General features: G+C 57.0%; 1 protein-coding gene across 3 annotated transcripts in view; it reads right to left on the bottom strand.

Annotated features, from left to right (window-relative positions):
• The window catches only part of SDK2 (sidekick cell adhesion molecule 2), a 201357-nt gene that overhangs the window by 87395 nt on the left and 88209 nt on the right, over positions 1-25753 (bottom strand). For all 3 annotated transcript variants that reach the window (XM_059671072.1, XM_059671071.1, XM_059671070.1), the window contains exon 3: positions 3603-3709. In XM_059671072.1, coding sequence (XP_059527055.1) covers positions 3603-3709 — 107 coding nt within the window. The remainder of the gene's footprint in view (positions 1-3602; positions 3710-25753) is intronic.

Genomic DNA, 25753 nt, shown 5'->3' on the forward strand with positions numbered 1-25753 from the left:
ACACTCAAATCTACCCCAGGGCCTTTGCACTTGCTGTTCCTGGCCTGGAAAGACCCATCTCTCGGTCTGTGTGGTTCACCTCCTTCCTTCCAGACTGTGCTCAATGTCACTTCCTCAGACACCATTTCAAATAGGACTCCTGTCCCAGCCTCCACCGATCTCACCTGGCTTCCTTTTTCCTTATAACATTTTATTTTTCTTCATGGGCCGTCTATAGTCTATTCTATATTGTCCTTCTATGTTGCCCCTACTACTTTCCTTGAGGGCAGGGATGAATGTCTTGTGTGTGTGTGTGTGTGTGTGTTTAATCCTCACCGGAGGATATTTTTCCATTGATTTTTAGAGAGAGTGGAAGAGAGAGGGAAAGACAGATAGAAATATCGATATGAGAGATACACATAGATTGATTGTCTACTGCACACACCCTTACCAGGGCCCAGGTAGGGAGGAGCCTGCAGCCAAGGTACGTGCCCTTGACTGCAATCGAGCCCGGGACCCTTTGGTCTGCAGGCTGATGCTCTATCCACGGAGCCAAACCGGCCAGGGCATGAGTGTTTTGTTTCTGTTCCTATGTCGCCCCTGCCTAGGGCAGGGCTCGGTGCGCAGTAGGCAGGCAGCCACCGTTGTTTCATAAACATTCCGGTAAAATCGGGGCTCCGGAAGCACACAACGATGCTATCCTGAACCACGGCACGGCCCCTACGTTTCCACATTCTCACCCTCAGGCTGAGGATTAAAAGCAGCGAGCCCATGGCTGACATTCTGGGCATCAAGCCCAGGCCACGTGACAACAGGCTCGATGCCCTCAAGTCCCGTTTTGTAGAGGAGACTGAGCCCCCAGGGTAACGGGGAGCAGGCTGGCTCCCCACGTGGCAGGGCCCCCGTGCCCTGCAGAGGGAGGGCAGGTCGGTGCTGGGGCTCCAAGTCTGAGCCCAAAGCCAGCCAACCGGGGCAGGGAAGCTGCAGGTGAGGAGAACACAGGTGCCCACAGGGTCTGGACGGGGAGACTGGTGGCCGGAGGGCAGCTATGGGCTCAGGACGCTCCCCACCGTCTCAGCCCGCTAGTCACCTGCCAGAAACTTACGGTGACTTTAAAAAAACCAAGGAGAGACTCCCCATGGGGACAGGAAGGGAGCTGGGGAGGGGTGGGTGTTTTATTGACTTCCCCTTAATTGCTGTAATTAAAAACATGTAAAGAACCCTTCTGTAATGACTTTGCTATTATCATTAGTTGTTAGCACAGCTGCCTTATTAATTTCTCAATTAGAACCCAATTCACAGTCTCTCTTTGGGAAGGGGGTGGAGCCAGGGGTGGGGCCTGCCTGGCTGATCCCTGGAAGGAAGGCATCCCGAGGACAGGGGTCATCTGGCATCCCAGGACAGAGCCCTCCCACCCCGGGAGGTGGACGCTGCTGAGGGGAGATGCAGGGACTTGGAGAAACAGCCATCCCCACCCATCCCCAGAGCCATGTGACTGGGCAAGAAAGACAGACGGATGGACCCTCAGACAGACAGATGCAGGACGACTGACTGTAGGGCCCAGGATTGAGATAGGGTGAATGAGGTGAAAGATTTAAGGAGGCACCCGCTCTTCGGGGTCCTGCAAGTGCACGTTGAGGACCTGAGAGGGAGCGCCTCCTTAAATTTTGCATCCTCCAAGCCTCACTTGTCTCGCTCTCACCCCAGCCTAGAGGGCAGAGGGGTGGCTAGGAATGTACCCAGGATGGTAGACAGATGAGGGACGGTGGGCCCTGCAGAGAGGAGAAAGCTGCTCGGCCCTGAGTCTCCAGGCTGGGAGCCCAGGGTGGTCCGGGCCTCCTTACAGCACCTGGTCCTCTCCAAAGGCCTCTGCCGCCATCAGTGCACTGTGCTTGCTCTGCCCCTGGGCCTGGTCACAAGCCACCCCTCGGCTTGGGGGCCGGAGGACCCCTGTGGGTCTGGGGCAGGGCCCATGAGGTGTGTGGCCTGGTGTCGAGGGAGCACCTCATGCTGGGTGCATGTGTGTGAGGAGTATGTGTATTGTGGGGGCGGGGGGAGGGGGAGGGAGGAGAGGGCGTCAGTGGGCAAGTCCTGGGCTCTGGGTCCCTATCTCGGCCAAGGAGGAAGTGTCTCAGTCACGGGGATGCTGGGTTCCCTTCCTTTCTCTCTCACTCTTTTTAAGTGTGTTTTTAAAAGATTGATTTTTAGAGAGAGAGGAAGGGAAAGAGAGAGAGAGAGAGACATCAACCGGTTGCCTCCCGTGTGCACCCGACGACCGGGAATGAAACCTGCAACCTTTTGGTGCACGGATGATGCTCCAACCAACTGAGCCGCCTGCCCAGGGGAGACTGTCATCCGGGGGCTCGCAACTCCAGAAAGTTCCTACTATCTCTATGCGCCACAGGCTCGGAACAGACACGCCCCACGACAGCTGGACCATTCGCATCCTGGATGGCATTTCCAACTCCACGGGCGCGCGTGCGCACACACACACACACACACACACACACACACGTTCTCACCAACACGTAGGTGAGCAAAGAGGCAGCCGTATCCAGCCATGCACATCTGCACATGCACATGCACACATGCAAGGACATGCATATGTGCATACACTGACACACATGTTCTCTCCCACACACAGGGGACAAAGAAGCAGACGAATTCAGACACACACATCTGCACATATGTGTGCACGAACCCACACTGGTGCACCTACACTTGCACACACGTGTGCGCACACACGCACGTGCAGTCTCCCTGGAGGCTGCCCCACGGCTGCCCCTGCCCTGCTGGACTGGGCACCACGACGTGAAGCTCCAGGGAGTCCGCCAGCCATCCGACGGCGGCCCTGTCCATCATTTGAATCCAGGGCTTTCCTGCTCCTGGGAGAGTCGAGTTGCCTTTAGTGCTGGTTTATGGGGACAGGCTGTCCTCCACTCCTGGTTACGGCTGTTTTCCATAATTATTATAAACATCTTTGCCTCACTCGAGGTTTCCTATTAGCTTCTCTCCCACTTCTCTCCAAGTGGGAAGCTCTCTCCTGTGCTAGGTCGGAGGCAAGCCCGTGGGCTCTGGATGAGGGGTTACTTTTTTAATTTTTATTTTGTTAATCCTCACCCAAGGATATTTTTTCCACTGATTTCTAGAGAGTGGAAGGGAGGGAGGAAGGGGAGAGAGAGGGTGTGGCTCAGTGGTTGAGCACTGACCTATGAACCAGGAGGTCACGGTTTGATTCTCAGGGCAGATGCTCGATCCCCAGCGGGGGGCGTGCAGGAGGCAGCCGATCAATGATTCTCTCTCATCACCAAGGTTTCTAATTCTCCCTCTCTCCCTCTCCTTTCCTCTCTGAAATCAATAAAAATATATTAAAAAAAGAAATGAAAAAAAAGAAAAACACAAAGCAGCGGGTCCCCTTTGAAGAGTGCTGAGCTCAGAGCCAGCAGACGTGTGTGTCTTTATCAGCCGCGTGCCATTTATCAGCCCCAGGCCTCGGTGCCATCAGCTGCAGAACTAGAGTACTGGCCCGTGAGCGCCGATGAGCACAGAGGGAGTGTGGCTGGTGGGTGGGGACCCCTCTCCCGCTGCACGCCCGCCCTGCCCCGCGTCACCCCGGTACTCACAGGCCACCTGCACCTCGGTTTGCCTCTGCAGCAGGGCACCCATCCGGTTGCGCACGATGCAGCGGTAGAAGCCAGCGTGGGTGCGGTCCAGGCTGGTGATCATGTACCTGGGGGCAGACGAGACAGGCAGTGAGCAAGCAGGCAGCTGCGGGGGTGCACAGGTCAGACTGGGGTCAGAGGGCAGAGGGCACCGCCTCACCCTCTTCCAGCATGAAGAGGACCCGAGAGCTCTGCTCCCTGGCCAGGTCATGGGGTCACAGAAAGGCCTTCAGCTAGCGGACAGTCCCACCCACAGGCAATTTACTCAGGTGTCCGGGAAGCAGCCTGCACTTTCCCAAGGACGGAGGGGCTGCGACTGAGCCCTTGACCCTGGCCGCGACCAGACCTCCCAGCACTGCTGGGTCTGCTGGAGGCTCCTGTCCCCTTTCCTGTGACTCCCATGACGGAGAAAAGTGGTGGCGTTTTATTTTGACCAGGCACGGGACTGCGCTGTAATATTAACTGAAATGGGTGGAGGTGACAGACGCGGGGAAATTTACATGCTTCCCCAAATTCTTTGCATTGCTCCATCCTTAAAGTTACAAACACCCCACAAACACCCCACAGCAGCCCTGTGTGGGAAAGGTCTTCTGAGCAGGTGGGTTCTGCACATGGGGCCCTGGGGCCGGGATGTGCGAATCCGAGGAGGCCCCCGGGGAGCCTGCTCCGGCAGCACATGCCTGGACCGAAGAGCAGCAGAGGCTGGTTTGGAGGAAAAGCCGCTGAGAGCAGGAGGACGAGGAGCTCCCCCGGCTGAGAGGCAGGGAGGAAGCCAGGCCTGGCCAGTGAGAGCACCGAGATGCTCACTGGTATGGAGGGGTCAGTTCCCCTGGCACCCCCCTCTGGGACCCCCTTTCCTATTCCCAGGGAATGAATGACCCAGCACAGAGCTCATGAGTCAAGGGGCTTGTGCCTAGGATATCTCCCTTGTAACGGCAGAGACAAACAAACAACAACCTGAAACAACCTATAAATGACCATCAAAAATAGGTCGGATCGATGTCCTAGGGTTTGTCCAGCTGACTTGGTGGATAAGCTCATTGCCGCCTGCCCCCAGGCTGTGCTAACCCTGGGACAGAGTGATCTTACTCCCAGGAGTTGCCAAGTTTAGTTTTACATGAATTCCAGTGCGGGCCCATCACCATCACCATCACCACCATCACCACCATCATCATCACCATCACCACCACCACCACCATCATCACCACCATCATCATCACCATCACCACCACCATCATCACCACCACCATCATCACCACCATCATCACCACCATCATCATCACCATCACCACCATCATCACCACCATCATCACCACCATCACCACCATCACCATCACCATCATCACCACCACCATCACCACCACCACCACCATCACCACCATCATCACCACCACCACCATCATCATCATTACCATCATCACCACCACCATCACCATCACCATCATTACCATCATCACCACCACCATCACCATCACCATCATTACCATCATCACCACCACCACCACCATCACCATCATTACCATCACCACCACCACCATCATCATCATTACCATCATCACCACCACCATCACCATCACCATCATTACCATCATCACCACCACCACCACCATCACCATCATCACCATCACCATCATCATCATTACCACCACCATCATCATCATTACCATCATTACCATCATCACCACCACCACCATCACCACCATCATCACCACCACCATCACCACCACCATCATCATCACCATCACCACCACCAACCACCATCACCACCATCACCACCATCACCACCATCATCACCACCACCATCACCACCACCAACCACCATCATCACCACCACCATCACCATCATCACCACCACCATCACTATCTCACAATGATGCTGCTGTAATAAGTACTTTTCATACATTTCCTCACTTCACACAGCAGTTCCCAGATTATTACATATCATAGACCAGTAACACTTAAAATATGAGGGATTGCCATAAGATTGTCCATTTTTCATTTATCCAGGTAAGATCATTAAAACCAGCCAAGCGGAAAGCAAACAGACAAAAAAATTGAACAATGAAACACTGAGAGAGAGAGAGAGAGAGAGAGAGAGAGAGAGAGAGAGAGAGAGAGAATATTAAAAAGTGCCAGGCAGGGAGAGAAAAATAAATAGAGATGGTTAGCATTTTATTTATAAAGGACGTTTTTGAGGTAAAAAAGAGAGAAATGTAATCTCAGCATGAAAACCATTTGTGTAAGCTTTAAACAAATTTTATGCAAAGCCCACTACACTAGCTTCACTTTTCTCATTTTATGCGGACAGGTGCAAGCGGTCATGGGTCTGCATTTGAGAGCCTTTCACTCCATCTCCATGCTCATCCCCTGAGCGGCTTACCCCCACGTCAGAGCGGAGGGAACTGAGGTTCAGAAACAGCCCGTCACTGACCCGTGGTCTTACAGGTACGAGGAGGCAGGGCCAGGGTCCCACAGAGCCTTTCGGGCTCCAAGCCCAGCAGCCAACCAGCTCAGCACTGACGTCGTACCCCACGGGCCCCACCTTCTGTCCCGGGACTGCAGAAGCCCCCCTCGCTCTGGCTCTGCAGCATTATCTAGAACATTCTGGCTGTCCAAGCCTCTTATCTCTGCCACCAGCTGCAGCTCTTATCTGTCCGTCCTCACTGTGTACAGCGTGATGATGGGGAGATAGCGGCGCCCCGCTCTGGCAAACTTCCCGTTCTCCTCAGACCCATCGTCCAGCCCATCACAGGCTCTCTCATCTCTCCCCATCTCTCCCGCAGGGAAGGGGGACAGATTTGGGGAAATGGTTTGGGTCTTGAAGGCGATGGGGTGACCTGAGAGGGGAGATGGAGGGAGAGATTGGCTAGAAAAGCTCTCTATCTTTGGAAATGGAATCGGGTATTATTAAATCACACAGGCGAGAGGAAAATGAACAGAAATGGCCCGCACACCGACAAAAAGGATGCTCAACTCCTGTCACGGCGAGACACAGCCCAATCAAAACCGCGATGACATATCAGACAGCCGAAGATCGTCGTGCCTGATCATGCCCAGTGCTGGCAAGAGCGAGGGGAAGATGGGCCGGTGAAAGTGCAAACTGATCGAGCCTTTGGGACAAAACCTGTCAAAATAAGCATATGCGAGCCTTTGACCCAGAGCTTGCACTCCCGGGAGCTGGCCTTTTAGATCCACGTGCAAAAATGTGGCAAAGAACCGGTACAAGGATGCTCCCTGCAGCATTGCTTGTAACGGCAGAAGTCAACACACAACCACCCGAAACAACCTATCAATGACCATCAAAAATAGGCGGGATCAATGAATGAGGCCGCCGTCACAGACGGCACTGGGACGCCTGGATGGAACGAGATGGGAGGGTCCCAGAGGCGCAGAGCGTGGAAAGGCAGCTGGAGAAGGCGGATGTTTATGGAAACAGGAACACGAGGAAGTAATAAGCTAAACAGACCGCAGCTGAGCGTCAGGGGCAAGGGTCATGGCGTATTTATTCCCAGCACCCTGGCTAAGCTGCTGTGTACTGCAACAGGCGACCGAACCCTAGTTTAATGTTTAGGGCCATGCAAATTGACCCAGTAAAAGTCATTTGAGTTTGTGGACAACACACACACACACACACACACACACACACACACACACAAAACCAAAGTCCAAGAAGAGTGTAAACGGTGTGACACCACGTGGGTACACGGAAATAGCATGTATCTCTACACATTAATCACGCGTACGCTCGGGCAAGTACATGTGATGTTTCGGAGACAGATCCTCCGGTACCTGTTATCTCCCTTTTGGGAGGGGTGTCGGGTGGGGAGGGAGGGGAACTTCTACTTTTTGATTTTCCATCTTTCTATGCCGCCGGAGTTTTGTTTATTGCACGCCATATACCGGTTTTATTTTAAAAATACAGTTAAAAAATGCTCTTGGAGCATGTAATTTAAGTCTACATTATAAAAAGGACACCGGGGACTCGTTGGGTCTGGGTTTGTTTGCCGGTGTCAGTGATGTGTGCTGAATTTTAAACTTTAGTTGAAGTAGATTTCTGCAGACGGCTCTGCGGCCACGTGCGTCCACCAGAACTCCCAGGCCGCACCTGGAGCTCGAGGAGGGCCAGCTGGCTGCAGGCCGGCCCTCCCCTGAGGCTGGGCCAGCTCTGGGCTTCCTCCCCCCCCCCCCGCCCCCCCTCCTGCCCTGTAGTCGGGGGCAGGTTCTCCATGGCCTGGCCTAGCAGATGCAGCCCTGCTCTGCTCCTCCCGCCTCCCTCTCCCTGGGCCGCCTCTGGGAGGCCTATTTCTGGCATGCAGGCAGCATTATTTAAAGTAACAGTTCCACCACCTCCTTCCCTAACAGGGAAACCCGCTTTGCTCCACCCAAATTGCAGCTCTCGTCCCCCTGCCTCCCAGGCGGGCGTCAGAGGCAGTTGTCCAGCATCTCCGTTTTTTGGGAGCATCCCTGACAATGACCGTAACAGTGCTCATTATCCCAGCCTGGTTTCCTCCTCTCCCAGCCTCCCCACACACACACTCAGCCTGCGGTCTATCTGCCCCACCCACCTGTGGCTGCCAGCCCCGCAGGGGCCTGGAAAAGCCCTGCCTCTCTGGGCCCAGGGGGATGGACGCCATGCCCTGCAGCAGGGCTCACCCATGGTCGGACCACGAGGGAGCTTTGGAGAAAGTCCCGGGGTTTCTGACCCGGAGACATGTAGACTTTGATTTGAAGTCTGCTCTTTCTTAGGAGTGTGGCCTGGGTGCGTTATGGATCTTTGCAAGCCTCAGTTTTCCCATCTGCGAAATGGGGACAATGATGTGAGCATTGCAAGAGGATGTAAGTGCCTGGCACACCGCAGGTGCTGCACCAATACCCGTCAAATGGGGGAGCAAGTGTATGAGTCACTGGTGGGGAGTGGAAGGAACGGGGGTGATGTGCGGAGATTCAGCGAGAAAGACAAGGAAGGTGTGGCAGGATACCCCCCCCGCCCCCGGTGGGCCCATTCAGGGCTCTGTGCCAAGCATCGGGGGGCAGGGATTCCCTTGCCTGGCTAATTCTTTGGCTTCCCCATGGACGTGGACACCAAGTGTCCCCAGCCACCAACAAAGGATCTGCTATGGCCCCTTGGTTACCTAATGCTTCTTATTGAGAGAGAGGTCTTGCCTCGGCCTCAGCTGCCGGTGGAGCGTGTGATCTGCTTCCCCAGGGGCAGCAAAGAAATGGCAGGCCCCCTTCAGAGGCCGCCCCCCTCAGCCTCTTGCCCCCAGTGGGGCTCTCTCGCCAGCCTGACCCCAGGCCCGGTCACCTCTGTGTGTGTCTCTGGGCGGAGGGACCTGAGCCTGGCCCCTCTGGGATGACCAGCAGTGAAGGTGGGCAAGAGGCACCTCTTCCCGGCTGACCTGCTGCCTCGCTCTCCATCCCGTGAGGACCAGTCAGGGCGTGGCCCCGGGCTGGTGGGCCCCTGCACGCACCCACCTCTCGGATCGCTTGTGTGTTGATTGATTACAGAAAAGATATGCACAGGAGTCAACGTTCAAAGGGTAAGTGAGAAGGTGCACAGTGAACGTGCCTCCCATCCCTGACCCCCTGCTGGCCCACCCCGGCTCCAACACCGCGAGGAAACCACGGAGATCAGCTTCTTGAGTCTCCTCTCAGAATTTCTTTATGCAAACGCAGCACCTCCCCGCCCCCCACTTTTAAGCAGGAGACAGGCCTCATCTCAGGCTGTTCTGCTCCCCGCTTTGTGCATGTGACGAGATGTCTTGGAACGGTTTCCAAAACGGCACTGAGAGCATCCCCGGCTCTCTGGTGGCTGCGGGAGCCAGGAGGCTCTGCGCGGAGGCAGCAGGTAGGGGAGGGACCTGGGCCCGGGCTCGGCCGGGCTGGGAGACGGACCCACACAGAGAATCTGCTCTCCTGGCCCATCACAGGATGTCCTGGTTCCACCCCCGCCGCTCGGTCGACGCCGTTCCGAGATGGAGAGATGGGCTCGGGGTGCCGGGCACGCGATGGCAGCACAGGGAAGAGGCAGGACGGATAATTGGGATTTTAGACATGAAACGGGCAGGGGAGAAATCACTGCTTAACAGCGATTTCTTCTCCAGCCGGGGAAACACACACTGCCCTTTTGGGCTTGAGTCCTCGAGCGTCAAGAGTTGATATTTAAAATGACTCTTAGCCGCATTAAGTAAGATATTTCAATTCCACGAAGCTGTCAGGGGCTGATGCCGACACCAGAAACAACAGGCCCTCTCCTTGCAGTGTCCTCTTTCATAAAGTGGGTGCCCGGGGTGCGCGCTTGAGCTCACACGGAGGGAGGGCATGTGTGTGCAAGTGCACACGGACATGCACACGCACATGTGCACTAACACACTCATGCACACTCACAGGCTCCCACCCACGTGTGCACTCAGCAGAGTCAGAGTGAGGAGATGTGAGGAGAGAAGCAGAGGAGGGAGGGGGCGGGGCCACGAGCTGAGGGACGCAGGAGGCCGCTGGACGGGGGTCCAGGCCAGGAGATGCCTTCTCCCCTGGCGCCTCCAGAAGGGCCTCTACCGGCCGACACCTGATTTCCAGACTCCTGGCCTCCAGAACTGTATGGGCAACACTCGCCTTGGTTGAGGTCGCTAAGTTAGTGGTCACTTGGGACAGCAGCTGTGAGAAACTCATCCTGCCAGTTCCCTCCAGGTCGGGGAGGATGCCGGGGCCAGGAAAAGCGTCCGTGATGATGTGGGAGGGGCGAGTAGGATGAGGGGTGAGGATGGATGCTGCGTTGTCCATCCGCAGCCCCTTCAGCAGCAGGCGGCTAAGGGCTGAGCTGGGCTGGATGCAGAATCGCCTGAAGGCAGCTGCTCAGCCAGGGCTCAGCCTGGGGCTGGTACCACCCCCTGCTGACGGATGTTGGGTTCAGAAGCGGAGGAGATCTGCCCCTCCCTCCCGCTGCCCCGAGCCTCCCTGCTGCCCTGGGAGAACCCAGAGGCTCTGATTGATCCTGGGCCCGTGGTCAATGAGAGGGACATCGGTGTTAACGAGCTGGGGGCCGATAACACTGACAACCCGGCTAGTTGGCTGGGGGAGGGCGTCTGTCTCCCCTGCCATCTCTGGACCAATTAACTGCTCTTGGGGAGCAAGGAAAAGAGCTTCATTAGGATTCCCATCAGCAGGGTGGCTCCCGGACTCTGGGGGAGCAGACAGACGGGGAGGCGGGAGGCCTGGGAGGAAGCTGAGGGGCCAGAGATGCACTCAGCTGGGCGGGAGGGATGTCCTGCTGGGCCCTCCCTCTGACAACAATGAGGCCAGCAAACACATGGCACACAATACCCGGTTCACCCCCACATTTACCGTGGGGCGAAGCGACTCCCACCCGTTTTATAGCCGGGGGACCTGGGCTCAGAAAGGTTCAGCAAGTTGCCTGAGGTCACCCAGCAAAGTGAGATTTGATTTCAGGCCCATCTGACCCCAAGCGTGTCCCTCCTTCCCCCTCCGCCCCCCATGCCCCCTGACCTGTCCTGGGTCCTCGGTCTGCTCAGCGGGCAGTGGGCAGGTCCCCTCTCACATCCCAGGGAGAGACGCCCCAGGGAGCTGCCCAGTCTTTGCCCTGACCCAGGACCCCCCCTCCGAGACAAGAGTCATGAGCTCTGGGGAGCATTTAGAAAAGGGAAGAGTGGCACGGGACATGGCACGTTATTACGAGGAGCAGAAAGGAGGGAAGAGGCGAGAAGGCAAACTCTGTCCAGGGTGCGAGGTGTTCAAACTTGAAGCCAGTTCTGTTTGGATTTTTTTTAAAAAGTGACTGAAAAAGAAGAAATCCTGTGGGGAGTGTGGTTATTTAAAAAAAAAAAGAAAGAAAGAAAGAAAAAGAAGGAACTAAAAGGCAAGGAAGCGATGTTCTGGCTCCCCGGTGGCTCCCTGCTTCCTCCCGCTGTGGGGGGCACCTCCCTGCAATCCGCAGGGCCCCCCCACGCCCAGGTGGATGGGGGAGGGCAAATTAGAACAAGCCCCTCAGGAGGCTGCGTGGGGACCGGCCTCGAGGAGCCCGGCTGCTTGTGCTTTGTAGTCTAACCTTGGTGGTGGGGGTGGTGGTGGGGGTGCAGCCTCATGGATGGCTTTCTCCACCTCCCCCCTCGCCATGTCTGCCAGGTGTGCCCAGGTGTGCCCGGGAGGCTGGGGGAGGCTGCCTTTAAAGGCCTCTCAGCCCCCTGACCTGAGAGCAGACTCCAAGGCAGCTCCGAGGCGAATCGGGGTGCCAGGCATGAAGAGCAGATATCAGAGAACCATTTCTGAGGCGGGAAGTCACTAACTGCGCCACCTGCCAGGGGAGAAGCTGGCCTCGCGGTTGGCACCAGTTCCCACAGGGCCTGTGGCGGGGGCAGGGGGAGCGGGCAGCAGAGTGTCCTGTTTCTTTTTATTTCTTTTTTTATAAAAATTGATTTCAGAGAGAAAGGGAGAGGGAGAGAGATAGAAAAAGCTTCAATGATGAGAGAGCATCCTTGATAGCTGCCTCCTGCACGACCCACGCTGGGGATCAAGCCAACAACCCAGGCATGTGCCCTGACCGGAACTGAACTATAACCTCTTGGTTCATAGGTCGGTGCTCAACCACTGAGCCACACCGGCCAGGCTGGGCGGCAGGATAACCGGACAAGAGGAGCACGGGGAGGGTATGAAGCAGGGGTGTAAAACAGGCGTTGGCCAACGACAGCCAAAACCACGTTCGCATCTCCGTCCCACCCCCTGTTGAACGGCAAGATAGACTACAAATAGTTTTTAGATTTTCAAATTGTTGAACAAAATGGAAAGAAGAGTAATGTTTCATGACAGGCGGGAATCGTATGCAATTCAAATCTCCGCGTCCATAAATAAAGTCTTATTGGAACCCAGCCAGCTCGCTCGCCGACGCCGACGTACGGACTTGGCCGCTCTTGAACCGCTGGGCTGAATGAAATGTTTCAGAAGGCCGTGCGGTGCGTGAAGCCTGATCGTCGCTCCCTGCCAGCCCTCGGTGTAAGATCAGCAGACGCCCATTGTCACAGATCCGGCTGATGACAGGGTGGAGAGGGAAGTGGAGTCGGTCAAGGACAGGGGGGCGCAGGCCAGGCTGGTCTTTGCCAGGAACCAGGGGAGAGAGGATGGGGCAGAGCAAGTCAAGTGCCACCACGTCTGAGACTGAGCCTGACCAGGCTCCCACAGAGGGGTCCTCGCGGAGAACCCTGCTCCGGCCTCAGACCGACTTCAATCCCAGCTGCCCACTCACTCCGCACATGACCTGAGAAAGGGCCGGGCCTCGCTGAGCCTCGGGCACTCCATCTGTGTAATGGGCACAGTAAGGGCAGCGCCTTGCAGAAAATACAAGTTCAGGCGGTTCTGTGCTCACGCTTTGGTTGCAATGCACTGAGTATATCTGGAGGGCAACTTGAGCCCAACTTCAGTTTTGCGTTGGCTTGTGTGTGACTTTGTCTGCAAGAAACAGGAGGCAAACGTGGAGAGCCACACTCAGCTGGACGGAGCCGCAGCTCCACACAACCCCCCTCCCCTAAGTACCCTTCGCGTCCTGAGTGTGCTGTGAGCTCGCCCGTGTACACCTGGCCCGGCATCTGTCCTTCCGATTTCCGACTTCCCTCCTTCCACCATCACGACTCACAAGCTGCCACCCTCCGCGCCCACTTCCTCAAGCAAATCCCAGGCCTTCCCCAAGGCAAAGCGCCCCACTTCCCGTGTATGTCTGCACTCCCGGACCACTGGCGACGTGCAGAGCCGCGCGATCATCTTTAGTCAGTGTCTCTGATGAAGTTTCTGACTGCTGCTCGCTCACCCCGTTTCCCCCATTAGCCTCTGGTTTTTATTACCCGATTTGCACGGTGGGATGATTTTTACAAACGCTTATACCGCACATTATAGCAGGAAGGGCTATGAAGTGCTTAGCGCGGTGTCTGACACCCGGTTCGCCCTCGAGAAAGGCGACCTCACGCGATTACTGTTATTACTGATCATTCGGTTCAGACTGGGCCGTCCACAACACGTCAGGCGGTGTGTTCGGCTCTGGGCACCAGCAGCGCTAATAATGCCCACAGTGACGGCACACCCGTGGGCCCCTGGTACCGTGTACCATCAGGTGGAAATGTCACTGCCGCCGCCACGCCCCGCTGAGAAACGCACCGTCCCCAGTTCCACTCCCGCCCACTCGCTTCCTGCTGCTCCCCCCCACACAACACGCGGCGGCGAAGAGTTCAAACCCGGCCCCTCGGCATCTCCGGGTCGCAGGGAACAGAAGGGAATGAAGACTTGCTCATCTGGGAGCAGGAACGACTTTGTCACGGCCCCTTTAAGGACCACAAAGGATAATGGCTAATTCATACTAAGGAGGGGGCGTGTGGATATGAATAGGAAGCATCTATTGGGGGGAGGGGTGCACCAGGTGGCAGTGTGGGTGGCGCTGTGAACCCCGCCAAGCTCTGTCCAGCCGGCCCGAGCGTTCTGCCCGGCTGAGTCCTGCTCTCTGGTCTCCACCGGGCTCTTCATCTCCCCAGGCCAGATGTGGGGGGATTACTGCATGTTCATAAGGCAGAGGATGCAGGCGTCTCCCTGGGGCTCCCCCAGCTTGCCGGGGCAGGTCAGGCCAAGGGAAGCTGGGAAGAGGCCTCCCTGGCCGTCTCGCAGCACCTGCTGTTGGCAGCTGGGGCAGAGTGGGGGTGCGTGGTCAGACGCCATGCCCTTCCCTGGGTAGACCTGACTCAAGGTCAGGGCTGATGCTCTTTCTTGCTCCCTGAGGCAAGGCTTTCGGTGTCACTGCATCCCTCCTGTCTGAGTACCAGGCCCCGCTGCCCAGGCCGGGGAGGCGTGTGCCCCTGAGCCCTCCCCTAGATCCCGGCTCTGGGCTGTATCTTCCTTTGGGAGAGTCTTGGCCATCCTTCCACCAGGGCCAGAGACACCCACCAACAACGACTGATGTCCAGCGCTGTGCTGGGGGTTTGAGGGCAAATGTGACATGACCCCATTCCCCCCTCGAGAAACATACGAACTGTATAGCAAAACCGTACCAATTCCAGCCCGGCCGGCAGGGCTCAGTGGGTGAGCATCGACCTATGAACCAGGAGGTCACGGTTAGATTCCCCGTCAGGGCACATGCCGGGTTGTGGGCTCGATCCCCAGTGCGGGGCGTGCAGGAGGCAGCCAATTCATGATTCTCTCTCATCATTGATGTTTCTATCTCTCTCTCCCTCTCCCTTCCTCTCTGAAATATATATTAAACACACACACACACACACACACATTAGCAATTTCACGAGCTGTAAAACTGTCCCTGAAATCTATGTCTATATCCATACGCATATCCAGGGCCAAGGAGGAGTGGCTAACTTTAATTTGACCCAAAAGGATATGAAGGCAAAAAGAACAAAACATCTCTTACACAGATTTCATTGAAAAGACTGTAACACCAAAGAGTAAAAGGGATGGTGAGTTTTACACAGAGTGAACCCAGCTTTACGAAAACCCGTCCCGCTGCCCTGGCTTTTGTCATGTCACAGCCGAGCTGGCAGAACCGCCCCCTGGAACGCCCCCACTACCAGGGGCCAGGGCCTGAGGTCCCCAGGCGGGCACAGAACGTCCCTGCTGGGTTCATTGCTGTCTTCCTTTCCCAGTGTCTGCACCTCTCTCAGTGCTGACACCTGCCTCACACACCGCGGGGGTCAGCAGGCCCGGGCAGGCGGACCGCTTGCAGAGCTGGTAAGCACCCCACGAAGCACAGTGCCAAGGGCCCCCGAGTCACATCACCCTGCTGCCCTCTGCCTAAGTAGCTCTGAGCTAAGGGCAGGGGCGGGGTGGAGGTGGGGGAGGGTGCAGGTGGAGAAGGTGGGTTAATGACTGTCTGTGTATTTTACTTGCTGTGTGACCTTGAGCAAGTTGCCTACGCTCTCTGTGCCTCCATTTCCTCATCTATACAATAGGGCTAATAATAATAGTAGTAGTAGTAGTAGTAATAATAATAATAATAATAATACATCGGCCAGGCATTGATTTAAGCACTTTACAAGTGCTAATGCAGTTATTCCTCATTAACTATTCTGTGAGGTCAGAATCAATTTTATCCGAATTTGGCAGGTGAAAAATAGGAAGATGCTAAGGCACAGAGAGGTCCAGTAACTTGCCCAAGATCACACAGCCAGCAGGTGGCAGAGCCGCAAGAGCCTGCCTCCAGGTTTGGTGCTGTTGACCACCACACTGTAGTCCCTCCCTGCAGGCACATTGGAGGATGGAATGAGATTATTCCTGTAAAGGGCTTGGGCCCGGGCCGAGGTCAGTATTCCCCAAGAGCCAGCTGCCATGGGGTGACTGGTGTTATTATTCCTCACTCTGTCATCTGTCCTGGGAGGACGGACCGCTGCCCTCAGCCCCTCGATCAGCCCCTGATGCCAGGCCCAGTGCCCACTCAGGTAGGACAGGCCTTGCCCAGCAGGCCAGCCCCGGAGCAGAGCCCGAGCTGCGGCTGCCATGGCATCCGGGGTCCGGAGCTGTGACAGCGGCCGCCCTGAGTGCCAGGGCCTGGAACCAACTCCCCGCTCTGCCTTCTGCACATCTGCTGGCCCCGGGCAGCTGGCCCCAGACACGACTCCACCTGCCCGACCTTCCTGGCCTTCGTCCAGCGAGACTCAGCTCCAGCCTCTGCCCATTCTCTTCGCGTTTCAAAGTCACCCTCGGAGTTGACTTCGGAGGAGGCCCTTGGTGGGGGACCCACCACAGAACTGTGTTAACGAGGCCCCGGGGACCCACCGGCAGCCGCCATCTGGCAAAGGTGATCTGGGCGGCTGCCAGGCCGGGATGCGAGGAGCGTGCCCCTAATATTTTATAGCGACTCCAATCAGGATGCGGAGTCTACTGCCCCCTAAATCTGGGCTGGCTTCGGGATGTGCTTTCACTGATAGAAGAGGGTGGAACATTCCGGAAGCTTCTACCTTCACCCTCTCAGATCTCTGCCCTGAACATCATCCACAGATGACAAGCAGGAGGGGAGAGGCCCGCCATCCTGGCTGTCCCAGCCCAGCCCAGCCCAGCCCCAGCCCCAGCCCAGCCCCAGCCCCAGCCCCAGCCCAGCCCCAGCCCCAGCCCCAGCCCAGCCCCAGCCCAGCCCAGCCCCAGCCCCAGCCCAGCCCCAGCCCAGCCCAGCCCCAGCCCAGCCCCAGTTGACTGCCAGCCCCATGCAACCTGGTGAGAGGCCCAGGAGAGACCCGCGGAGCAATAAGAAATCATTGTTGCTTAAGCCGCTACGGTTTGGGTGGGTTTCTGGGCAGCAATAGCTCACTGAGCAGAGGCTGTGGCAGGGGCCAGACTGGGTCGGCTCCTTGGGGCGGGGCCCCACTCTGTACGTGCCTAGGGGTTCCGGGTCAAGGACCGGCTGCAGTGGCTGGAGCGTCTGGATGGGCTGCAGGCTGACTTCCGGGGTCGGTGCCCCGTCTCTTTGGGGGAGATTGTCTTTCTCGGTTACCGTTCCTTGTTCTGCAGGACCAATGGCCTCTCCCTTCCCAAGCCCTCTGTGAGCCCCCACCTGTGAGTCCCCACCTGTGAGTCCCCACCTGCCCCACAGGCACTGAGCTGAGAACCCCCAGCCCCCAGGGGCTGGCAGTGGGAGCTGCAACCTCTGCTCCCAGCCCCACGCCCTCCTCCAAGCCCACTGCAGGGGGCTCTGTGCCCCAGGGCCTTGGGCAGCCGGCGGGGAGCCAGCCTCTCCTTGGCTGTGAAATTCAGTCACAGACACCCTGGCGCACAGTGAGTCAGGCTCGGCAGAGACGCCTCTGGGGGGCAAAGACACGGGGAGAGGCCCCCCGAACCTCCCGCATTGAGAAGTCCCATGAATGGGCCAGGGAGGGGCTCTGAGGAGGGGGGGACATGGGGGAGAGGAGTCAGGCACTAAAGCAGCACTCCCGGAAGCAGGGGTCATTACCAACTCCCCAGGCGGCTCTCTATCTAAACCATTTGCCTGCCTGGGCACATCACTGAGTCAAGGTCTAATTAGTTTCTGTGTCCTGGCTGGGAGCCAAGAGGGGGCGGGGGCGCAGGAAGATCTGGGCGGGAGGGGGGAGAAAAGAGGGGGGTCCCCAGGCCGCATTTCCATATATTGGATTAACCCAGATAATAAACATATGTGTCTCGGATGGGGACCACCTCTCCCTGCCTCCCCCAGGACCTGGGCCCCGCCTGGCCCACCGCCCTACGCCCCTCCCTGTGCATTGGTTTCCAGGGATCAAGGCCAAATGCAAACCTGTCAATTCCAGGTGATGGATGATCAAACCCTTGCTAATTTGCATGTGAAGTTTCTTGCGGTGGAAATGAACGCCTCAGTTCATCAGAGAAGGGCTTTCCCCGAGAGCCTTCCTTTCTTTTTTTAATTTATTTTTACTGATTTTAGAGAGGAAGGGAGAGGGAGAGGGAGAGAGAGAAACATCAACAATGAGAGGGGCCTGGGTTTCAATTTCAATTCTGACACTAAACGCAGGCCCCACCTCGGAGGAAAGTCATTTTCTCTCAGGGCCAGTGTCCCCAGGCGCCAGCGGAGCCCACCTGTGGCTGGGTGTGTGCTCCCCAGACCTCGCTGCCCTTAGCGCGGGTCCTGAGCGGGGGCACCGCCATCCATCTCCGGCTTCCCGGGGAGGAGGGGGCCCTCTCCTTCCCCAAGCCAGGACCCATGGATGAGAGTGTGAGGAAGCAGGTTGCCATGGAAACGAAGGCAGCCAATGTGTCAGCGATGTTTGCTTCTCTTCCCCCTGCTGTCCCCGTACATTTTGAGCGTATTTGTCTTCATTGACATAATTATTGCAGCGCCAACCGGAGGCCCAGGGAGCCATCTGTGGCCTCGCTGCTCACCACCTGCCCCTGGGGTCTAGGAGGAACCTGTCCTAAGTCCGGGGAGGCCGCCACCGCAGGGCAGGGGGCCAGGCCAGGCCCAAGGGCCTCAAGGCCGTGTTAGGAGGCGTCCTCGGGCACCGGTGGGGACCAGGTCAGAGCTGCCACAGGAACCGGGGTCCCTGTTCTCCCCCAGTGGCCTTGCCCTCCGGCTGCTTTTGGCAGGACTGCCCGGAGGAGGCGGTGCCTTATTTCACCCCAGGAGCTGGAGCCTTCCTTCCGCTCACGCTCATGGGGTTCAGGGACCAGGCCCCAGTCCCTCCAGCCTCCGTCTTCCTTTGTGCAATGATGGTGTCACACTGCGTGCTCATCCTCCACCCAGGACCCCCTGAAGCAGTGGGGAAGCCACTCCAGGCAACTCAGTGAACTCTGTGCAACCATCGACTGGATTGTCACGAAAAGTCAAAGGGGGCAGGAGAGACCCCCAAGAGGGGCCCTGACCCAGCCAGACCCCTGACCCCACACGGCAGGCTGCCTGCACGCAGAGGGCCAGCTCTGGCTCCCACTGGGCGAGTCTAGCGTGGGAGCCCTGGTGCCTTGCTCTAGGAAACTGGCTTTCAGTGGGGCAATGGGGGCCCCCCAGGGCACATCTGGCAAGGCCTGGAGACATTTTGGGCTGTCACATCTGGGGGAGGGGGCGACTGGCATGTAGTGGGTGGAGGCCAGGGTGAGGCTCAGCAGCCTGCAGGACACAGGGCGGTCCCTGCACCAATGTGCCTGGCGCCCAGGTTTCCAAACCCTGCTCTCGTCACTGTGCTCCCCACGGCAACCCAGGGCGTGGTCCGAGGGTCCCTCAGGCTCCGCCATCCCCTCCTGCAGACACGGCGCAGGGCAGGCAGGTCAGCCCTCCTCCTTCGGATCCTCCGCCTGCCTGGGGGCCCCTCTCCTCCCCGCCCAGCTCCCCCATCTCTCCCGGAGGATTCACACATTTCTAGACTCGTTAACTTTTAATTACTACCTTCCCTTTGCCTGCGTATGCTGGCTCCACGCCACGTACATCTCTATTAAAATTCAATTTATGCCCATCACAACCAATTCCGGTACCTCAGCTCTCACCCGCAGCCTTCCATTTCCACACAAGACGTCCAAGCCCGCGGCCGAACTAGAGTAAACCTCCGGAGAGGCTGGGAGCCGGGCAGGTGGGACCTGGCTTCGTGGAGGAAGAGGAGCCCGGACCTCCCTGGGGGTGGGAACGTGGCCAGAGAGACCGCGCTGGGCAGAGCCTGCCCGCTGGGAGGAGGAGGGGGGCTCCCACCCACCTTCCGAGTTATAGAGACTCAGACAAGCAGATACCCTGCTGCATACTTGGTGTCATGTGACACTCAATCCCTGGAGGCAGCTACTAGTTCTATTATTCCCATTTAATAGACTTGCCAACGGTGGCGAAGGTTCAGTAATTTGCCTAAAGGCTTACAGTGATTCAAGGCAGGCCTGAGATTCATTCTGGGGGGATCTTGGTGCTGAATCTTGGGGGATCAGGCAGCAAAGGGGTGTAAGGACAGTGCGGGTAGAGGCAGAGGTGAGCATGATGGTACCCAATAGCTAAGAGCATCGCTCAGCCCACGAGCGAAGGGGGTCGGTGAGAGAGGAGGCTGGAACGAGGGGTGGTGGGACCAGGTTATGGGGGTCTTGAGCTCCCTTGACCGAGATCCTCTAAGGACTGCCCACCACCTGCGGCTGCAGCCCAGAATGTTCTCCCTGGCATTCGCCGTCCTCCCTGTCGTCTTGTGCCATCTCCCCGGCTTCCTGGGCGTCCCTGGGCGCCAGCTGGCCCCTCGTGTCTGCTCGCCCCTGCCTCCATTTCTTCACTCCTACCCCAACGGCGAGGGGCCGTAAGCTCACTGCTTGTGAGCAAATGCCGGCATCTCCTTCGTGGAGGGGAAGGCCTGACTGTCGCTGGGTTCTGCGGCTTCAGGCCTTGGGTAGGGACTGACACGCAGCCGCGCACTCCTCGCCACCCCGCCGCCGCCCCTGCGGGTTGTTGGTGTGTAGGGATGGAGAATGAGAGCCTAGCCCTAGCCGGTTTGGCTCAGTGGATAGAGCGTCGGCCTGCGACTGAAGGGTCCTGGGTTCGACTCCAGTCAAGGGCACATGCCGGGGTGGCGGGCTCCATGCCCAGTAGGGGGTGTGCAGGAGGCAGCCGATCAATGATTCTCATCTTTGATGTTCCTATCTCTCTCTCCCTCTCCCTTCCTCCCTGAAGTCAATAAAAATACATTTTTAAAAATTAGTAAAAAAGAGAATGAGAGTAAGTGGAAGTGGCCGGCAGGGGAGTGTCCGTGACCATGAGTTCACGTACGTGAGGCACGCAGAGCAGGGCAGGGCCCGTGGTAAGTCTTGCGTGTTAGCTGCGGATCGCTACCCTCTGCAGCTCTTCAGAGGGCTGGCTGGGCCGTCCCCAGAAGGCCAAGCCCCGGCAGTGCCACGGACCCAGGACAGGACCAGCACAGCAAGAATAGAGAGGAGGGGATGGTCCCAGGCTTGGGGTCTGAAAGATCCGGGCTGAACCTGACTCCTGGTAAGGCTGTGTGACCTTGTGCAAGTTGCTGGACCTCTCTGATCCCTGCCTCCCAGCTCGGAGGCAGAGGTAATAATAGCACCAGCCTCCCAGGACGGCTGCCGGTAAGAGCTTGGCGGGGTTCCTGGCACTCACGTGGCATGTGCTCCGGTGCTCACTGGGAAGCCAGCCACCTCTGCCTCTGCAGCCTCTGCCGCCCACTCTCACTTCTACTCGCTTGTGAGGGGAGGCCAGGGGATAAGCGAGAGACAAAGCCGCTGGCCCGGGAGTTTCCCTTCATCCTCGCCTCTGAAGAATTTCAAAGGCTGCACCGTCTTTGTCTGTGTCCCCTGCTCTGAGCAGCGCGCCAGGGCTGTCACACGCCTGGGGCTTTCTTCTCCCATCACTGAGCCTGTGCAGTTCCCCGAGAGACGCCTGGGCACCCAGCCTGGGGCCAGCCACACGCCCGGCCTGGCTCACCTGGTCTTCCCCTCCACACACCTGCTCTTTTCCACGCCAGCCAGGGGCCGCCTGGGGCCCCGGGAGCAGGACTCAGCCTCAGCTGGTCTCACACCCTCACGTGGGCCCCTCAGAAGTGCCCCAGGCCCCTGGTTTCTGGACACTTGGGCCAGGAGAGTGACACAGAGTGACAGGAGTGGAGAGAGGACAGAACTCACTCGGATCAGGCAGTCTCTCTGGGACCTGCCAGGCGCCCTGTTGATGACCCCAGGCAGGTCCTGGAACTTCTCTGAGCTTCCGGGCCCTCGTTTGCCAAGTGAGAGTAATAAACGCTCACCTCCTGGTGCTGCTGTGAGATGATGTATGAAGATACCCGGCAGCCGGCGACCCTCCATAAACCTCCTTTGGGTGTGCACCCTGATTATGAGGGGGAGTGTGTGTGTGTGAGTGTGTGTGTGAGTGTGTGTGTGTGTGTGTGTGTGAGAGAGAGAGAGAGAGAGAGGGTGGGCGGGGGGAGGTCTGCCTAGCTGATTGGTTTTCCTAGTTAGCTTTAAGTGTGAGGATAATTATGGGAGAAGACATTATCAGGGCGGGACAAAATGACCTGGTTGATGACTTTGCCGTGACGTGGTCACAAGGGCAGGTGGTCATGATCCATCGCCCCTCCCTCCTCCATGGCCACGGCCTGACCTGCCCACCCGTGAGCAGGTGGGGTTGTCCCCAGCCTCACAGCCCTGATGGTGACATGGATGCATTGAGGCTGAGTCGGTTCAACGTGGGGTGATGGCCCCTGGAGGAGTGGGGAGGGGATGGGGGGCCGAGGAGGGAGTGTGGGGTGGCAGTTCTGACGCTAGAGTCTCCAGCAGCGACCCGGAGGGCCTGACCCTTAGGTGAGTGACCGTCTCACAAAGTCAGGAAGTTACACAAACACACCTACAGGCTTTGCACGGACACAGGCTCACAACCATTAAACGCATGCAAGACTGTGAAGGAACCGAGCGTACACACCCACACCCCCCCTAACACACACTCTCACAAACACATCAGACCAAATATCTCTGACTGAGTATTGTGTCCAACCTCCCCCCACACCCCAGCACACACCATTGGTCCCGGGAGGCCGTGTGCCTGTCCCACCTGGCACGGAGGGCAGTGGGGACGATGCCCACACCTTTGGGAGGGTTTCCGCAGGCACCATCCCACCAACCTGGGAAAAGAAATCTCTCTCTCTTTTTAGAATTAAATGTTTTGTACCCAAGTGGTACCCCCAGCAGTGACAGCCCCAAACCGGAATTTCAAGGCCGGTTTCCAAATGGATAAAGCACGTCCCCAACAAGGGGCAAGAGGAGTTCTAAGAAGGGTCCTGGGCTGCAGTCACGGGCACAGGCGTGCAGAGCTCCCGTGACCACCTGGGAGCAGATCCGCTCACCTGCACGGGAGAGCTGGTGGGTCTGTTACCGGACTAGTCCCCACTCTCCTCTAAGCCCGCATCTTACCTAATCCCAACAGGGACCAGCTATTGCATGTCTGCTGCGCCGGGGACGGGGCTCTCTCATAGTCCATTTAATCCTCCCGCTAAGCCTCTAAAGCAGGCCTGACTGTACCTGATTCCCAGGCAAGGAAGCAAAGGCAGGTGGCTAAGTGATCCTGCCAGAGCCACAGACGGGTGAGGGGTGGCAGCGTGACGGCGCTCAGGTGGCTCGCGCTCAGAGTCCATCTACTCCCACCTGCCCCCACGGGTGGCTGTGGACCCATAAGCTCGCCGCAGCCACTGGTGCTCAGGCGGATGCACAGGATTTCCTTTGTGCAGACGTGTCACACACACACACACACACACATACACACAGCCCTATCTGTTACAGACCCCACTGCGGATAAAGACCTTTGGAGATGGACATGCATGCAAACTTCTTCCTTTGGCGACCGGGTGGGAAACACAGCTAAACTGACGGCAGCCCTTCCTATCTGAGTGCGTTCAGCCATCTTTCTGCCTGAACATTGGATATGGTCACCTGACCTGACGCCAGGGATGTGCGAGAGCCGAGGAAGTCCTCAGCAGCGAGCAGGATGAGGAGCTGGCCAACCTCCTACGCAAGGGCTTTTCAGGATGAATTTATTTAAAAGCTGAATTGGCAACACGTTGTCGAGCCAACAAGGCAAGGAAGAGCAAGAAATCCAATGTGGACACGTCCAAAGGAGCCAGCACCCAGCGGGAGGAAGCCCACTGGCCAAGTTTGGGTGACGGTGTGAGCCCAAGTGAATAATGACAGGGCTGGACTAGAACACACCAAGGAGGAACAATGATCCATGAGTGTATACTGATGCTAAATTGTGAGAAAGCACAGATCTTTCCTTACAAAAGAATGCCAGCTCCTAGGAGGAAAAGCAATGACAGAAATAGGAAATCTGCTTATCTCAACCGCAGGAAGCGGCGGTAAGAACGGACCCAGGTAAGACGCATCAGTGGCTACGGGACCCGGATGGGAGATTCCTGGAGAGGAGACGATTCGCACAGTCTTAAGCTGTCCGCCAGAGGGGGGAACACGCCTTAGTACTTTCACGATGGAGACATCCGGTAGACGCCACCTTGACCAGCTGAAGCAAATCTACCGTCACCAATAATGGGGCAAAATGACATGGGTGCCTTCAAGTATGAACCATGAGAGGACGCATTCTGGCCCAAAAGCTTGGACATCACAAATCCACACTGAAGGACAAAACCTCCTGAACTCTCAATGTCAATGCTGTGAAAGAGGATAAAGGAGGAGGAACAGTTCCAGATTTAAGAAGTCTAAAGTCTAAGAGACACGGCAGCTAAGTGCCACGCGGGTTAGATTCTGTAGCAAACAACAACACTAAAAATAACCACAAAGGACGTAAGTGGGACAAATGGAGAAATCTGGGCCGTGTGTGAGCTAGTAGCACGGTATCAACGTGAAGTCTCTCTGGGGTGAAAATTGTACGGTGGTTCTTCAGAAGAATGGCTTATACCTAGCAATCCTACTCAGGATTAAAGGGACATAATGTCTGCAACTCATTACTTTTTAAAAAATGTTTTTATTGATTTCACAGAGGAAGGGAGAGGGAGAGATAGAAACATCTCTATATATAAAAGGCTAATATGCAAAGTGTCCCCTCAGGAGTTGAACTGGGAGACCAGGAGTTTGATTATTGGCTATGATGTGCACTGACCACCAGGGGGTGGTGCGGAACATGGCGGGCGACCAGTGGCGGCGGCGGGGCGCTGAGGGAGTGAGGGAAGGAGGAGGCAGGGAGGCGGGGAACCTGTTTAGTCCTGATTGCAGGCCAGGCCTAGGGACCCTACCCGTGCACGAATTTCGTGCACCGGGCCTCTAGTCAATGATAGGAGAGAATCATCAATCGGCTGCCTCCTGCACATCCTTTACTAGGGATCGAGCCCACAACCCAGGCATGAGCCCTGGCAGGTAATCAAACCCTGGTTTATGGGTCAAAGCTCAATCACTGAGCTACACCAGCCTGGAGCGATTCATTCTTAAACAACTCAGCAAAAAAGTACATTCATATGTGTGTGTGTGGAGGGAGACAAGAGAGCACAGGTGTAAGTTCTTAACAGTTGGTGAACGGTAAAATGTACACAGGTATTTATGGTGCTACACTTACAGTTTTTCTAAGATTAGAAAATTTGCAAAATTAAAAGAAGAGAAAGGAAAAGCACCTGCTGTGAGCCAGGCCCTCCCTGGGGGCAGAGGAGGCGAAGGGGACACAAGTGGCTTCTGTCCCCCCCTCTGCTAACTGCTCTCACCCTCCTTTCCCACCATGGGCTCCAGTGTGGGGCGGCCACACGGTGTCCTATGGCCTGGAGTAGACCCCCGCGGGAGGCCTGGCCATCAGCACTCCTCAGCCAGCCCTCTTGGGGTGAGGAGGCTGGGGACGAGCCCCCCTAGTGCAGGGGTGGGGAACGTCTGGCCCACAGACTGTCTAAGGGCCTGTGAAATCATTTGGTCTGGCCCTGAAAGGCATTAGGGTAATTTTACAGCAGGCTCATTGTTAAGCTGATAATTCTGTGTGGCCCACGAAGATGTGATAAGTATCTAAGTGGCCTTGGCAGGGAAACGGCCCCACCCTGCCTAGTGGAAGCTCATTTGTGCCCCCTGAGGGACTCCCACCCAACCAAGCTCCTATTTGCCTTCTCCCCCTGCTGAGCTTTCTAGAACTTGGAGAGAGATGGCGGAGGGTGCACCTTAAGGAAGCGATCCTTCTTCAACGAGAGGCAGTGCTG

The sequence above is a fragment of the Myotis daubentonii genome, chromosome 16, assembly GCF_963259705.1.
Source record: "Myotis daubentonii chromosome 16, mMyoDau2.1, whole genome shotgun sequence".
Taxonomy (NCBI): Eukaryota; Metazoa; Chordata; class Mammalia; order Chiroptera; family Vespertilionidae; genus Myotis; species Myotis daubentonii.